This window comes from Sebastes fasciatus, chromosome 20 (assembly GCF_043250625.1).
Source record: "Sebastes fasciatus isolate fSebFas1 chromosome 20, fSebFas1.pri, whole genome shotgun sequence".
Taxonomy (NCBI): domain Eukaryota; kingdom Metazoa; phylum Chordata; class Actinopteri; order Perciformes; family Sebastidae; genus Sebastes; species Sebastes fasciatus.
In genome coordinates this window covers 13,080,285-13,098,592 of record NC_133814.1, presented here as the reverse complement: position 1 = coordinate 13,098,592, position 18,308 = coordinate 13,080,285, and the positions used below count along the sequence as shown (strand labels likewise).

The window sequence follows — 18,308 nt, the reverse complement described above, 5'->3', positions numbered from 1 at the left end:
TCAAAGATATTGCACAGACAAATGTATTTTACATTCAGTGTATTAATATTGCACATATTATTTGTAGCAACAACCAAATATAGCAACCAAATATAATATTTCTATAGTACAGTGCATAATCTGAGAAAAGGTATAAAATTATTGACAAATTTCCACAATTCACATGTATATTATTTATTATTATATATTATTAATATTATTATATTACATATATATTTACAGGACCATTATACTTTCCGATATTGACATAGGCATCTCTCCGCCCCTTAAACGTAGCAGCTCAGGCACCACACAGCTCACCACACTGCGTGATTGCGACATTTCCGACGGTCGCTGAAGGCAGCATCAGCTCCATCCAGGAGAGCATCAGTGTTGAACAGCCAGTTGTTCAGGGCCGACAAACACCACAATCAGAAGGTAAGCTCTCTTCCTGCTACTCTGGAGCCTCGACATTTCACACACAACAGCAGGTATGCTAACAGGGGGGTTGTGATAATGTAGTGCGTTCAAATGAAGACTAAAAACAGTCGCATCTTCTCCATGAAGAAGCTCCATCATCATCATCATCATCAGCATCCTCTGTTGGTGTTTAGCTCGATGCTAGCCAGCAGCTAGCTCTGGTTAGCATTCATATAAACACACCTGCTGTTAATTAGCTAGTCAATTAACTCTCCATGTTTTTAGCATTGTGGCTAACATTAGTGTGGAGCTTTTAAGATGTGATAATAAGACGAGGTTGATGATTAAATACGTAATAATACTGTTATTACTGCTAAATCACATTTGACTTTATATGCACGACCAAACAGGATGTTTTTTGGTGTATTTATCTTACTAAGATGTAAATGTTAGCTGGCTATATTAACCCCTTTTCACTATTCCTGTCTGCTGTTTGGTTAGGGCTGGAGGGGTATCTTGATTATTGTTATTTGCTCAACAAACAATTGTTGACTTTTGGAAGTTGTCCTACCATATGCATCATGCTATCCATCTATCCATCTATCCATCTATCCATCTATCTATCTATCTATCTATCCATCTATCCATCTATCTACCTGTCTGTCTGTCTATCTGTCCTACCATATCAGCATCATGCTATCCATCTATCCATCTATCCATCTATCTATCTATCTATCTATCTATCTATCTATCCATCTATCCATCTATCTACCTGTCTGTCTGTCTATCTGTCCTACCATATCAGCATCATGCTATCCATCTATCCATCTATCCATCTATCCATCTATCTATCTATCTATCTATCCATCTATCCATCTATCTATCTACCTGTCTGTCTGTCTATCTGTCCTACCATATCAGCATCATGCTATCCATCTATCCATCTATCTATCTATCTATCTATCTATCTATCTATCTATCTATCTACCTGTCAGTCTGTCTATCTGTCCTACCATATGCATCATGCTGTATATACAGTGTATAGCTTTACTAACATTCATTTTTACATTCATTTTTACATAGGAAGTTGTCCTACCATATGCATCATGCTGTTTGTACAGTGCATAGCTTTACTAACATTATTTTTTACATAGTACTACTGCCAATCAGAGTTTTTTCTGCTTGTGAAACATTGAGCACAACTCTTCCCAACCCTGCCTCATCATAAAACACTGACAATAAATAAGACAATGGATGTAAAGGTCTGTCTAATTGAAATGTGCATGTGTAAAGTGCTCAAGACAAGAATCCACTCAATACCATTTAAAAAGAAGGAAGTATATACTCTTCCTATTTTTATACTTCCTTCTATTTAAATGGTTCACATTTTGTTACACTTTGTTTTGCTCTTTTTTTTACTGTGTTAGCTGATGGATCTTGTTTTTTCACGTTTTCACGTCGGCCACCGTAGTTTTGGTTGCAATCTGCAACCTCGCCACTATAGATGCCACCAGATCCTACACACTGCACCTTTAATATTGGTAGACAAGTTTACGTGATTTCATCCAAAAAGTGCGGATGGAATATTGGGGAAACCCCCCCAAAAAGTATCTCAGGTTTTTAGCCAGCAATGGGGATGACATTTCGACATCCAACTCTCAATGACAAGGACCCATGCTATGGATTACTTAATGGACTCAAACAATATCTGATTTTACATTCAAATCTGCTTTATATGATAGTGATATCAGCTTCAACATGTCCGCAGTGGCCAGCATGGCTAATAGTGGTTCACAGTTAGTCGGGTTGAGCAGGATTTGTGTGTTTTTGGAGAATTCAAACACGAATATAACATTTAAGATTCTGCACTTCAGAGTTCAAAATTTGAGAATATTTAGTTTCTCTTGTCTGTGTTTTAAACTATGCAATTGAGTATGATAATAGTAACCTGATGACACAGTACTGCAACATACAGCTATTTTCCATCTTTTACTTATTCCTTGTCGGGCAGACTGGCAGGAAAAGGTTGAGAATATATCTGTCACCGTCTGTGAAGTTCTAGTAACTCTTCACTCTTTACTTTTCAATTATTTACTCTTTATGGAAACTGTTATATCCTGGAGGACAAAAAAACACAAAACAAACAAGCATGTCATCATGAAGAGACTAGAGTTACAGTCAAACAGTAGAACGAGGTATTTAAATGTGACATTTCGTTTTTTTTTATTTTTCTAAACGCCTCAGAGATGTTTACCTTTCACCTAGTTTACACATACTGGCCCTGCCTCCATCTGTCCTCTTCCTGCTCTGGACCCGCTGTCTAATGTTGATCAACTTGCTTTCTGTTTGGCAGTTTTCCACGAATCAAAATGCAAAGTTGTATAGTCCTTTATATCACGCAAGTAAAATACAGGGTTGTGTCAGTTCTTCAGAAACTTCCCCTTTAAAAACCGTTAATTAAACTGTAACATCTTTGAACAGACTTTTCTATTCATAGCCCATTCCCTGATTAATTACTCTATTAAATTATGCTATATCTGCAGCCTAATCAAAAATACCATTGTTAAGCTGTATCATTGTCTGGCAGTCTTTTTTTATAACACAGCTGTAAATACCATGAGCTCTAAGGGAATTAAAGTTGCAGACATGCTAAGGATTATACACTGTCGATGCAGATCAATCTACCAAAACATGTATTCCAGACAGTCAAAGGGATGTTGGTAATAATAACATTTAGTGGGAGCAGCATTTTATAAAGTGTCACTGAACAAAGCAGGTGACAGAAAGGGGCTGAAATGTACTGAACTGTGCTAGAGAGCAGAACCTCAATGGGACCCGGCTGGGGACGATGAGGGAATTTGTATGTATGTGCGTTTGCCATTTTTAGACACACACATCGAGAGCAGACGTGGCCTCCACGGGGGTGCAGTCCGTTGTCAGAGTGACTCAACCTCGGGGCGTTATCCATAGCCTATTTGTGGAGGCAAATCAATTCCCTTTTGTGAAGAGAAGCAGTTATTGCCTTAAACAAATATACCCAATCACATCAGCGCGGCAGCCAGTCAGCGCTTTGCTTCCCCATCAAGTTTCAAGCTGACTTTGCACTCGAAAGGACTCATAAATAATATGTTTCTTTTTTGAGCTTTCTCTTAAAAATGCTCATGTACAAAAGGGATGTGCATAAGTGCAAAATATTTTGCAATTCATCATCAGTTTGATGAATCATCTGTAAGTCCCCTTCACAGCACTCGCTGCCACCTTCAGGGCTCAGTTTCCCGTCAGCTGTTACAGTGCACATATGATCAGGCAGCATTACGTTGCTGTTGGCCGTTGGCCGCTCACATTGTTTATTTTTCTTGTTGACAGTGTCGTAATCTGCCCCCTGGGTACCTAAATGTCACAGTTGAGGTCTCGTCAGAAGTATTGTGTATTATTTCTAACTAGAGCAGGCAGGAATTTCTCTTCAGCATACCAGTGAACGAGTTATTTTAGTGTCAAAGTAACACCTTTAGTTGAGCAGTCAACCGAAGAATTGAGCTGCAACAATTAATCGATTCATTGTCAACTATTAAATTAATCGCCAACTATTTTGATAATTGATTAATCGGTTTGAGTATTTTTTAAGAAAAAAATCCTCTGATTCCAGATTCTTAAATGTGACTATTTTCTGGTTTCTTTACTCCTCTTTGACAGTAAACTGAATATATTTGAGTTGTGGACGAAACAAGACATTTTGAGGACGCTATCTTGGGCTTTGGGAAACACTGATCGTCATTTTTCACCATTTTCTGACATTTTACATAACAAACAATTAATCCATTAATCAAGAAAATAATCAACAGATTAATCGACAATGAAAATAATCGTCAGTTGCAGCCCTACTAAGAATTATCTTTATTGTCTGACAGAAGATTTAATTTTGTTTTTGATACAAAAGATTATGCTTGTCGTTATTTCTGAATTTAAGGGGAATGTGTAGCAACCTTGGGCTGTGTGTGTATGACCGTGTGAGTGTATGCTAATCCTGTATGTTTATATACAGGAATTTAAACAAGCTTGTTTGTACATCTTGTTTATGGATGATTTCCATTTTCCCCTGAGATCAGTTGTTTTCACCATGTTTGTTAGTATTGTTGTGCTTGTCTTAGGTGTTTGAGGTTTGACAGTTTGTGTTTAACACAAACATTCCTTGTTGGCTGTCTATTTAAATTTTCAGTTAAAGAAAACATTTCTTTTTCCTCACTTTTCCCTCTCGCTGTGCACAGTCATCATGGCGGAAGCCCACCAGGCGGTGGCCTTCCAGTTCACGGTCACCCCAGACGGCATTGATCTGCGGCTATCCCACCAGGCCCTCACTGAGATCTACCTCTCTGGCGTGCGCTCCTGGAAGAAGCGCATCATCGGGCTCAAGGTATCTCCACTCTGGCTGCCTGTCACACTTGCTGTCCGTTTTGTTTATTCATACTTGTCTCAAGGACGTCTATAATCACATATGTGCCTCTTCTTCCTTGTTATTACTGCTTCTCCTCCTCTCTTCGTGTCACCACTTGCATCTGGGTCAAAGCTAAATGTTGAGGACTCTTAAGTATTCTGTTGACCTGTCCATATGATGCTTTTAGTGTTTCCATTCATTTTTTGCTCATACTTGTACTTGAATACAACAGTGCTGTCTTTAATTGTTTTGATTATAGTCTTCTAACTATGGTATTTTAATTGTATATCAATTTGAGATGTAGTGTTTTAGTTTTGGTTGTATAACCCTGTATACAGGGGGCTGCTAATAAAAGAGAGCGTGCTCTCAGTGTGTTTTTTCCTGCCGTAATGTGTGGACCTCATCATCGATCAATAATGAACGCCACAGATAATGACACACTCTTTGCATGCGGGTGTCCTCATGTCTTTGTTTGATCGTCACTTTCATCATTCAGAATTAAAGGGATAGTTCAGGTGTCTTGAAGTGGGGTTGTATGAGGTATTTATCCATAGTCAATGTATTACCTACAGTAGATGACGGTTGGCAAGCCTGCAGTTTGGAGAAGCAGACAGGAGTTACCGCACGTGAGCGAGGCAATGTACTGCTGTGGACGGGGCCGGCAGCAAAACGTATTTTAGCCACCTGAAAGAAAGACCCTACTAAAAAAATCAGTTTAAGTTTTATATTTTCACCGCTTCACTTTGCCATCAGACAGCCCTTTCTGACGGGAAACGGAAGTCGTTATATCCATCTATGCTCTCGCCAAAGCCACCAAACTCCATTGAAAAAACCTGTAATTCTAACTCTCAGTACACAGGGGTTGCTGGTCTACCGCTGCCTCCATTGCTTAGTTTGTTTGTGTTATTGTGTGACTTTGGTGAAGCTGAACTAACCAAAGTCACATAATAACACAAACGAACTAACCAACCGAGGCAGCGGTAGACCAGCAACTCTCGTGTACTGAGAGGTATAAATGACTGTTTTTTCAATGGAGTCTGGTTGCTTTAGCGAGAGCATAGATAATGGCTTCAGTTCCCCGTCGGAAACATAGACTGTATAGCTAAACTTGAACTGATATAGATTTATTTAGTTGGGCCTTTCTTTTAGATGTCTAAAATAAGTTTTTCTGCCGGTCCAGTCCACAGCAGTACATTTCTTTGGTTCCGTGCGGTAACTCCTGTCTGCTTCTCCAAACCCGCGGCTTGCCGACATACAACCCTACTTCAAAACACCTGAACTATCCCCTTTAATGTAGTGTTTAATGTGAAAGCATTTCATACCAAGTCCGACATGCACCTGCTGCAAAATCCTTAAATTATTAACAGTTAAATTCCTGGTGTTTTGTTGTGTAAATCAGGTTCATGTCTGATAATTTACAACTTTACATGACCTGTATTACTGACTGTGATGTGATCATAACTGAATTATCAGTGTGCATGTCAGTTTACTGATTGTAAACAGGAAGAATGGGATTTCAAATCAGTCTCTCTCCTCTCACGTTAACAGAACAGCGTGATAACGGGAGTATATCCTGCCAGTCCTTCCTCCTGGCTCTTTGTGGTCATAGCAATCCTGGCTACTATGTACACGCGCTCCGACCCCTCCATGGGACTCATAGCCAAGATACAGGAGCACCTGCCAGTCAGGTAACGCATCCCGTAATGAAATGGTTAAAGTTAATGATGAATCTTGGTTGTACTTTGTGTCACAGAGAGATGGATATACAGTATTTTTAGATGTGTAATGTGGTTTAAATGGGCTTTACCGCTTCCCATTCTTCCTTTTTCATAGTCTTCTTTAACATCTTTTTGTTTCTTTATCTTTACTGCCTCTTGTCAGTCTCCCTATTGTTCCTTTCTCTTTTCTACCGTTCTCTTCATACAATAATATAATTCACATTTACTTCAAAGTGAAGAGATACTGCCCACAGCACTGATTTGTAAAATGGGACATATTAATTTGAGTTTCCCTAGCTTGATATTACCATTTTGAAACAGCTAACTCTTGTAATTTAAATATAAATATTTTTTATTTTTCCTTCCAGCTCTATTTTCGACAGTGAGCTGTTTCACTCACTGTTCTCTTTTCTTCCTCTGCCTATCTGTCCACCTTCTCCCGCCGCAATTTGCAGCCAGTCGATGAGCTCCCAGTGCCGGACGTTGGTGTCAGCGGTGCTCTTCAGCACCATGCTGTGGCTGTTGCTCATCTTCACCATGCGCATGTGCCTCAAGCAGCTTCTCTCCTACCACCGCTGGATGTTCGAGAAGCACGGCAAGATGTCCAACACCACCAAAGTCTGGGTGGTCAGTGTTGTTTAACATCTCCTTTTTCCACTGAACAGTTCTCATACACCTTTCGTAGCTATACCTACGAAAAGTAATGCACTGTTATTCGTATATATTCCACAAAATTAATGCATATGTAATCCACGTAATTGTAAACAAGGAAGTATAAAGAGCGACAAACGACACGTAGGGAGGAGGTCGGGAGGATGGGTGGGTCAAAAAACACTGGAGAACGGTGTGAAACGTTGATTTAGACAACGGTTCTTTTAACTCAAACCACGATCTTTCCCTAAACCTAAGTAAGAAGGTTTGTTGCCTAAACCTAACCAAGTTGTTTCCTGTGAAGACATTTGTAGGAAAATGCACAAACGAGAAACAACTTTCTCTTAAACTATCATACGAACTGTTGTATGAGGATACGTTTCACTGAATAGCAACTTCTATATGCTGTTGTTAAAAATTCAATTAGTACAGGATAATGTTTTGGTTTTTAGTAGCAACATTTATGCCTTAATTTGATAACAGATTTCTTTATCTGATTGTTGTGATATTCTACAAAATTACTTGAAGAAAACAAACAGAAATAATTAGCCCTAGGTATGTTCTCACTTTAATACTTTGTTTGTTTTTGAATGCTTGTGTTTCTCTGCCAGGCGCTGGTGCGGATCTTCTCTGGCAGAAAGCCTCTGCTCTACAGTTACCAGGGTTCGCTGCCAAACTTGCCGGTGCCTCTCATCAAGGACACAGTCAGGAGGGTGAGACGTCACGTGAAGCAGAGGAAATGACAACACGCTGATTACTGACCACGAAACAGATGGATCGCTTTCTCACCTCCATAATTTTCTGCCTCTGTTGCACCAAAATTCTTTTTTTTTAATCTGGCTGCAAGCTAGTTGAGAAATGTATAAAAATGCTTAGTATCCACACTTCTAAATTGAAATATATTTGACAGATGAGAGGAGATAGAATGGAAAAGACATTTGGTGTCATATCAGCAGAATTAGATGTGGTTGTAATGGTAAAAGAACTTCTTCCACATCACCAACTATGGGCTTTAATTTATGTTAATTCATTGATTAACAAACCTTTTTTCTATGTTTCTGTATTTAATAAACTCATTGTATTTCTGCTGAATGACGCTTATTCTTCTTCTTTGCACATCTCTTTTGTTTAGCACCTGGAATCAGTGCGTCCGCTGATGGATGACACAGAGTACGAACGCATGACCAAGCTGGCGGCAGAGTTTGAGAGCAGCCTCGCTAACCGCCTGCAGTGGTACCTCAAACTCAAAGCTCTCTGGGCCACCAACTACGTAAGTGGTTGACCACAACGCTCTGGTGAAGTGTGGCTACTTTAAACGTCACTTAAATGTCCAAAGCAAAAGAAATTTAAAATCCCATTAACAATGTATATCTTTGTGAGGTTCTGTGGTTTAAATTATTTATCCTGTCTGAATATGTGAGTGATGTAAGTGCATTATTAGCTCTCACAAGGATTTTATTGTGTGTTTTAATTCTTCAGGTCAGTGACTGGTGGGAGGAATACGTCTATCTACGGGGACGGAGCCCAATAATGGTCAACAGTAACTTTTATGGCATGGTATGAAAATATTTTTGGTCTAAGAAATTTCCAGTCTAACCCGGTGTAGTACTCACTTTGGATCGTTGCATTGAGTTACATTGTGATGCGTTTAGGCTCTATTCAGAAAATATAACGTATTTATAATATATAATATAACGTGTTGAAATGCAATCTTGTAAAATGTAGTTTTTGGAGAGAAACTTGAGGCGGATCATCAGGAATTAATAATAAATTTGCAAAAAAACAGTATGCAAATGGTAATAAAGGAGTGTATGTTGAAGTACATTGGATTTATTGTTTTGTATGGTATATTTGTATTTTATATATTTATAGAATCGTGGAGTTTCACTGGCATTAATATCGACTGCTAAATTTCTGGTATCGTGACATCCCTAAACTGTACCAGGCCTAACAGGTTAATCTATTCAGTTTTATGGCCTTTGAGATGTTTGAGAATTGATTCTGTGAATCATCTGTAGCCGTTTGTTTGTCATGAGGAGAAAAAACATAATGGATATATAATTGTTACTGCGTGTGTTTGACTAAGACTCTTGTTTTAACCTTTTTAGTGATCCTGGAAAAGTGTATGATCATTGTCACATTAGTATTCATACACAACTTCCACACATACAGTAATATGAATGTGTTTACGGATCATCTTTGTTTGCATGACCCACGTTCATCCTTCCCCTCACTGTCCTGTCTCTGTGCTTCCTTCTCCCCAGGACTTCATGTATGTGACGCCCACACCCATCCAGGCGGCCAGGGCGGGCAACAGCCTTCACGCATTCTTCCTATACCGCCGCAAACTCAACAAAGAAGAAATCAAACCTGTGAGTCTAGCCACCGGTCGACCCCAGCTGCCCCCATATACACAGAGGCATTCATTATTCATGTCTCGTTGCTATGGCAACAGGAGACTTGTTATATAGGGATATTTCTTTGTGGAACATATTAGGTAAATAATTGCAATAGAAATGTATGAGACCATCAGTACGTGTTTTGATTGTGTCTTGACTGTGTGAGGAACATCCATTCATCACTGTTTGTGTGTCTTGACTGTTTATGGTAGATACCATGTGCATCTCCATTCATGTTTATGAGAAGACACTTCCCTCATGTTCTCATACTCATGCTCATGCTCTCACCCCTTCCTTTTGTCCTCCTTTCAACCCCTCTTTCACTCGCTTGATTTCTCTATATTAACTCCCCCCGCCCCCGTTTCCTCTCACTCATCTCCCTTTTTGCTTGATTCTATGCTCTCCTCCGTTCTTGCCTTCGTCCTCTCCTCTCTGTTTCCCAGACCTTTATACCAGGCATTGCCATTCCTCTGTGTTCCGCTCAGCATGAGAGGCTATTCAACACCACACGCATTCCTGGAGAGGAGATCGGTAAAGAAACTGACATGCACACGCACATAGACACGCGCTGTGGCAACGTGACGTTTCACACAGTGCTGCTGATATATGATACATGATAATGTCTGAAGTGAGCAATGCTAACACACCACTGCTCCAGAGATGATGAGGCATACTGAAGGTGTCTGAGCCCTCTGGAGTTTAAGCGTGGGAGAGAAAATTGTGTGAAAGAGAGTGTGTGTGAGTGTATGTGTGTGTGTGTGTACGCATGAGTGTGCATGGTCTCTGGATTCACTGAGTCATAATATGTTGGCCATCCTGTCATCTCTCATCTGTCTCCTCTTGCCTTCTGGTCTCATCGCAGGTCTGTCTGGGTTTCTGGAAATGGTCTCTCTCTCTAACTAATGTCTATTTTCTTTGTTTTTCTCATCTTTTCCTTCCTCTCTTCGCTGGTTCTCTTTCAATTTCTTCCCAACGCTCTGGTATCTGTTTTCTATCATCCTTTTTGTTTCCTCTCTTTCTCTCCCTTACCTTCTTTTTTGCTCTGGCCTATCCTTCTTTATCCTGCTCAGTGGTTGTTGAGGTCTGCGGTTCCTTGCTGTTCCTATCAATTTGAGCGGATGTTTGACACTTGTCGAATCCCTGGAACACTAACAGGTAGTATTTATAATTTTACACACCTGACCCAATCCTAGTTTTAGATCTCTCCCCTTAATCATTCAGTTTTGTGTTGTTTTTAAAGGTGCAATGTGTAAGACGTAGCCACATGCATCAAAGAAATAGGGGGCAGCATTTTACCTCTGCTACTGGGTCCATACAATATCAATTCACAGTGATAAAAAAAGCCAACAGAAGAAGCAAGAATACGCAAAATTCGACCAAACTGCTGAGACTCTGAGAGACAGTCAAAGTAACACTGATATCTTATAATCTTCACAAATGGCGTTGGTATATATTGTGTTTATTGTGCCACTAACCGGGGGCTGTTCGGTCCGTGTACACTTTGATAGCTTGTTTATTGGATTAAATCCAACAAACAAACTATCAAAATGTACACGGACGCTGTACCTTCAACGTGATTGACCTCTACTTCTTCTTCTCTGCAACACAAAGACGTCTTTGACATAATGTCAACACTGTAACCTGTTTTAAACTCAAATTCAGTCCAGATCTTACACATTGCACCTTGTAAGGTGATTGGTAAAGTCAGATCACACAACATCCTTCCCATGTCACTACACATAACATGTATACTGATTATTTAGAATATTTATCTACCTATTTATTGTGTCATTTTATCCAGTTAATGCCACAAGGACAGATGCAGTTGTGTGCTGCAATAAAAAGCTAAATTAAATGAATGCATCACTGAAGATGAATGACATGAATGTGAGACGAACCCGTGCCAGTACTGTAGGACAGACAAAATCAAAAGTTTTGAATAAATATACGCACAATAAATCCCTAAATTAAGTGCATCATCTCTGATGTATCTGTGTTTCTATGACATGATTTTGACTCAATTAACAAAATATATATTTTTCTTTTATGTGCGAAGACACTGTGAAACATTGGCAGGACAGTGAGCACGTAGCGGTATACAACAGGGGTCGCTACTTTCGTCTCAAGATGTACCAGGCGGGCAGACTCCTGTCGCCCGGGGAGATTGAATTCCAAATTCAGAGGATCCTTGATGACCCTGCACCTTCCTCTAAAGGGGAGGCCAAACTGGGGGCCCTGACCGCTGGAGACAGGTCAGTTTGACGCGCCGCCAGTGCTTAAATCACATGGACAACACAGCGCACTGCATCCTTAATGTAATGTCATCATTTTTCCCCTGAAATGTTTCCCAGAATTCCATGGGCTGAAGCCAGGACAAAGTATTTCAACAGTGGGGTCAATAAGCTCTCTCTGGACTACATTGAGAAAGCCGCCTTCTTTGTGTCCCTGGATGACGAGGAACAGGGCGTGAAGGCAGATGACCCGGCTAGTTTAGATTCATACGCCAAAAACTTGTTGCATGGGAAATGTTATGACAGGTAATTTTACACCTAACTGATCACTGTCATGTGAGCATGTAACAGTTTTTTATTGGCGTTCAACCCTTATCTTGGTTTGTCATGCAGATGGTTTGACAAGTCCTTCACAGTTGTTTACTACAAGAATGGAAAAATGGGCTTAAATGGAGAGCACTCGTGGGCTGATGCACCGGTGATATCACACGCGTGGCAGGTAAGGAACACGGACGAAAAGTACACCGTTGTCGTCTGGTTCTGACAGGCCGTCGCTTATACTTGCTGTGTTTTTCCAGCACAACATGTCCACTGACTGTTTCCAGCTCGGCTACAATGCAGAGGGCCACTGCAAAGGAGAAGTGGATTCGTCACTACCACGACCACAGAAGCTGAACTGGGAAATCCCTCCAGAGGTAAGGTTTCCATTCACACATTCCCCTGAATTCCTTTGCTCCTTCAGCTAAAGAACACAGGTTCTTGCTCTCGTGTCGGCAACAATCCATATTGGCCCTTCATACACTAGTGCAGTGCCCGTTCAAAACACGCCTGTTCTGAGCGGGCCGTAAACTCGGCCTCCTGTGTTGTTGCTTGCAGATTTCTCAGGAACCGCTCAACCAAACAACTTCACACTAAGCTACTGTAGCTGCATATTTGGCGTACAAACATGAGAGTGGTATCAATCAGTAACACTCAGCAAGACACGAATAAGCGTGTCAAACAGTTTATTTAAGATGTTTTTGTTTTGTTAATTTCGTACTTGAATTATTTCAACCACGGAATGTTCATTTTGAAAACAACCACACGGATTGAGAAGACGAGAGTCTAGCCAGTTGATAAATATATTTTATGTTCACGTTCATTTGACATGTAAAAAGCGGACTCTTTATGTGTAAGAATATGGCAGCATGGTTCATTCCTTTGAAGCCACAGTGCAGTGGTGGCAGGAGTCTCAGTCCTGTTGATGTTAACTGTTGGGATGTGTCTATCTCAGTGTGAGGAGCAGATCTCTCAGTCTCTGGCGGTGGCCCAGGCCCTGGCTGACGATGTGGACTTCCACGTTTTTGCCTTTGAAGAATTTGGCAAAGGAAGGGTCAAGAGGTGTCGAGTCAGTCCAGACGCCTTCATTCAGATGGCTCTTCAGTTGGCCAACTACAGGGTAAACCTCCCTCCAAAGTAGACATTACATTTGGGCATTTGCATTTGGCACTATTATCTGTTGCTATGTGAGTTTTGTTTTTGCGCTCCAGGACCAGGGGAGATTCTGTTTCACATACGAAGCCTCCATGACCCGTCTGTTCAAGGAGGGCAGGACCGAGACGGTTCGCTCCTGCACCAATGAGAGCAGTGCCTTCGTCCGAGCGCTGGAGGGTGGAGAGGTGAGATCGCGGAAACTGTCTCTTGATTTCCATCATTTTTTGTGCGGTGTTTGAGGAAGGTTTTGGTGTGCTATATAATAGTAGAGGATGATCTGCATTGCAAATGATTATGTCTAATTGATACATTCTTCGCATGAGTCATGTCTATTTTTAATATGTGCTATGCCAAGCAGTCATGCCGCTCATGCCATTCTCCACCAGGCAGCAGATGTGTGCAGGCGTTTGTTCCAGGAAGCGGCAGAAAAGCACCAGCATCTATACCGCATGGCTATGACCGGAGGGGGCATCGACAGACACTTCTTTTGCCTCTACGTGATGTCCAAATACCTCAGAGTGGAGTCTCCTTTCTTGAAAGAGGTTTATTTCTTTCCTTTGTCATTTTTATATTTATATCAGACTGTCCAGTTCAGTACGTATCCCTTTAGTAGAACCAACATTGCAGCAGCGACTTCAGCAAACTGATGCGATGGCTTCTTGTGTGTATTTCAGGTGCTGTCTGAGCCCTGGCGGCTGTCCACCAGTCAGACTCCGATACACGTGGAGATGTTTGACATCATCAACTACCCAGAGTACGTCTCCTGTGGAGGGGGCTTTGGACCGGTCAGTGCTTCATTCACTAAGTCATAAAACTGTTTAAGCTATGGCTAAACTGGAAACCAGAAATAAACTTAGTTTTTGCCATTGTAGCTTGTAATTTTGCTAGTTTTGTCTATATAATTACATTTCATCTTACACCACACACTACTCTATGGAAACAACTCATCGTAATGGCTGTGCACAGTTTGAGTTTTGAGAAATAACTGTACCATTCCATGCTTTTTTGCAGTCTTGATAGTGTAAAAATATACAAGCAAATATATTTAATATTTGTTTTAAAACATTTCCTGCACGCACAACGCAGGTTATTCTCTTTTGAAAGTCGCTCTGGGTTCTGAAATTCATTGTGCAGCCCTGAGTTTAAATATTGTCTGTATCTCTTTCAGGTGTCTGATGACGGTTACGGGGTGTCCTACTCCTTGATGGGCGAGAACGTATTCAACTTCCACATCTCGTGCAAGCACTCATGTCCAGGCACTGTGAGTTCAATGAAAGTAGCAATATAATGCTGTTTAAGAAAAGTGGAAATAAATAAACTCCTCAACTTGGTGCAGAAACTGCTGTGCCAGGACTGAATTTGTATTTTTATGCTTCTATTTAGAAAGAGTAGACAAGATACGTATATTTTTTAGGCAGATACCGATATTAATTCTTGAGGGTAAAATGTTAACAACAATAACAGCTAGTGCTGTGTATCTGGCGATACGATACGTATCATGATACAGGGGTTACGATTCAATATATCGTGATATATTGCGATAATGTAATAATAATGTAGAAGCAAGGGAATTTTTTTTATTACAATACACATACATGTACAATTTTAAGAAAAAATGTTGTAGTATAAAGAACACACCACCATTTGCATAAAATCTGAGTAAAAAAATAAACTTTTTTATGCAATCAGATCAGTGGGATCTGCATTTGCATTTATCACAGTCCCTATAACATCCAACATCACAGCACTACTTAAAAGTTAATAGTGTTTTTTAGGATCGATACAGTATCACAAAACTTAATAATGAATCCAATCCAAATTTATTTATAAAGCACATTTAAAAACAACAAAAGTTGACCAAAGTGCTGCTTTCATCAATCCAAATAATAACAGAGATAAACTTTAAATCTGATTAATGTACTGTAACAACCTCGGGGTAAAAAAAAGCTCAAAACAAAAATATGTTGCTGTTAAGGGTGTAATAAAATATTGATACACTTGAATATCACGATATGACATTAAACCTTTTTCGATGAACTTTTGTAAAAATGCTAATTATTTTTATCTCCCAGACACATTGATGTCCTTATTCATTATTCCATGTCTCCCCTCCAGGATGCTCATAAGTTTGGTGCTCAGATCAAACAAGCCCTGCGCGACCTGCTACAGCTGGTGTGCCCCAACCGACCAGAGCTCACCAAGACAGAGAAGAGAAGGCCAGAGTTCAAGAAAGACCTGTAGGAGGAACACTCAGGGGAAAACGGACGCTGAAGGGAAGGTGTGCAAGCATAAATGTTACACTATGAAGTGAGGAAAAACGTTTTTATTCCCCCTCATGCATTGGGAGAATTTTATAGCCAGCCAGATGATATACAAGGGAACAGCTGGAGGTGATGTTTTTACTGATATGCATCTGTATTTGTGTGTGTATATTAGGTGTGTGATGGGTGTGTGAGAAGGAAAAGGGTCCGTAGATTAACAAATGAAGAAGTGTGATTCAAGTACGGTGCGGTTTATTGGTTTAGTAAAACTAAACCAATAAACCGCACCGTACTTGAATCACACTTCTTCACACTTCTTTCTTTCACAGTCAAAAACAGGAAAAAATATGATGTAATAAGTTATTATCGTGACACGTTTTTATTATTTTTTAAAAAAGGACAGTCTGAATTGCACCACTCAAAGTTAGGGTAGAAATCTCTAACACTTCACATTATTGCAGGGAGCAATTTAATATAAATTCAAGCACAGTATGTTTCAACACCATTACGTGCGCCACACTTTTTGTGTCACTGATTTTCTGTTATTGAATTTACTTGGAAAATGTATTTGGAAGCGTGTGATGCATCTTGAGGTCTCTTGAGAGAAAACATGCAGGAGGTGATTTTGGTTCCTACCATCTGAATGCTTTAACAGTGACACTACGCATTTTAAAACATCTTGGAAGTCTGGGACTACTCCGTGTTTACTCCTTATGTATAAAACTGCTTTCTACAAAAACACATGATTGTAATGCTGCGCTGAGAGTGCCAGGCTGTTTATACATGTAGTGAAATTACATGGCTCCATTACATTTACTGGTATTATATTCCGTGCCAAATCACCCAGGAAATAACTTTATGTTTTCAAATATATTCAAAATGTACATACAGATAATGTAGGTCGGTTTCTCTTTCAGTGGTCAGTAGGCATTTCATATACTTACCAAGTTAAAAACTGCACTGTAATTAACTCCAGTTATTTCACTGCCATCTATAAATCTGTTTTGTAATTATTTTTATCACTGTATTATTAAAGAAGCACCATAACAATGCAAGCTATATTTATGAACATCATGTGCAGGTCAGATGTGGATTAAACGTGGAGTGAAGCCATCTGATTCAAAGGATGGAGTGTGTACCAGAGACACAGAATCTTCTGTTATTCTTTATCGATTGCCTTTTTTTCATTTTCAGTTGAGCTTGTCTCGTTGTATTACTATGGTCAGCCTTTATAATGCAGTAATGCGGGGGAACATAAAGTCATTCTTAAAGAAAAAAAGCCACAAGTGTTTCTTTTTGTTGCCTTTAAAGAGTAGGCCTACAATTACCATTGCACTTCTATAACATTGTCAAACTCATGATGGAGAGTTAAAAAAGAGATAAACATCAATGCAGCAGGACCAGCAATATCTCTTAACAGTCTTTGATGATTTTCCTCTCTTCTTTTTTATGGAAGATCTTCCCATCTGGCTGCACCCTCCACTGAAGCTTGAGCCCCTCATCATGCTTTTGTTGAATCTAGGGAAGCAAGAAAAAAAAAACACACCTTTTATTCAAATTAGATAACTATTATGTTACTTTGGTAATCGCCCGTGTACAGCAGGTAGTGAGAAGACAACTTCTTGACTACATTTTAGAGTACACAAAAACTTACCTGCTTCAAAATGGCTTTGCTCACCGCAGAGTCACCGATGTCCAAAAATGAATTTGACGTAATTTCCAACCTCACAATTGTCTTTTCTCTCTTTTCTAAGTCTAAACAAACAGAAATAATACTTTTGGTTTGTTTTGTTAAATCAGTCATGTTGAGGATGGCATTACTGTACTTGATAGAATCGGACTGTAACAGATATTATATGCTCACCCTTATAGCAGCAGAAGGGAGTGGAATAACTACATTCTCTGTCATACCACGACTTGTGAGGGGGAGAATACAATGCACAGATTCCATCATGATTTGGCTGAGAGCTGTACCAGTATCTGAAGGAGCTGTCACTCTGGTCCGACCATTTCCACTCATCTCTGAACAAACCGATCCAGACCAAGGACAGCCCTTCAATCATTTGCTCTGCTACTGCCTGATTTTCAGTCTGGCTCCTCACAGCGGCCAAGTCAGTGTAATTCACTCGACAGTACTCTTGGGCGTCCCTCCACGACTTCTCTTGAAGAACGACCTGCAACCCATCGGATCCCTCATCTGCGAATATTGCAAAATGTACTGTTGTAATTAAAAGGTTTGAAGAGAATGGGGAAAAAAACACTGTGTTGCTTATAGTTTTCAAACTGCTGCATGCACTTAAAGGTGCATTAAAGGGATACTCTGGTCATTTAGTGCTGCACTTTCATAAAGTTAGGAGAGTTACAAAAGACAGATTAAAAAAAGAATGATCTAAATCAAAGCAGGAGAGGCTGAGATATCCTTGGTTTTCTTTAATACGGGTCAAAATATGCTGCAATTCCTACGTTAAAAAAAAAACACTTACTGGGCCGTTATACACCCGGAACATTTTTTTCGTATTCGCACGTCAATACATTTTTTCAAACTGTTGTTTTTGTCATGAGTACTTTCACACAGAACGCGATATTACGCAGTGAAAGAGCGACGCCACTTCTGAGCTTTTGCACCGCAAATAAAGGCATCAACCAACGAACGGGTTGAGTTGCGCCTATATTTATGAAACAACAACACGAAGGCTTTTCAACCTCGACAAAGGCAGCGCAGACCAGATCCACTCGTTCCGTTC

General features: G+C 40.0%; 1 protein-coding gene across 4 annotated transcripts; it reads left to right on the top strand.

Annotated features, from left to right (window-relative positions):
- Nucleotides 1–280: 280 nt before the first annotated feature.
- On the top strand, nt 281–16,850 carry LOC141758486 (carnitine O-palmitoyltransferase 1, liver isoform). 4 transcript variants are annotated; one of them, XM_074619959.1, is made up of 19 exons: nt 281–417; nt 4,665–4,810; nt 6,380–6,519; nt 7,005–7,176; nt 7,812–7,913; nt 8,333–8,470; nt 8,680–8,757; nt 9,465–9,572; nt 10,670–10,754; nt 11,656–11,851; nt 11,951–12,136; nt 12,224–12,329; nt 12,409–12,525; nt 13,104–13,268; nt 13,360–13,488; nt 13,690–13,845; nt 13,978–14,088; nt 14,472–14,564; nt 15,419–16,850. In XM_074619959.1, exons 2-19 carry the CDS (start codon nt 4,670–4,672, stop codon nt 15,542–15,544), a joined length of 2,349 nt encoding a protein of 782 aa, XP_074476060.1. In that variant the 5' UTR covers nt 281–417; nt 4,665–4,669; the 3' UTR covers nt 15,545–16,850. The 4 variants fall into 4 exon arrangements, with proteins under 4 accessions (XP_074476060.1, XP_074476063.1, XP_074476062.1 ...); XM_074619962.1 differs by lacking the exon at nt 10,670–10,754 and adding an exon at nt 10,043–10,130; XM_074619960.1 differs by having other exon boundaries at nt 316–470.
- Nucleotides 16,851–18,308: the final 1,458 nt, after the last annotated feature.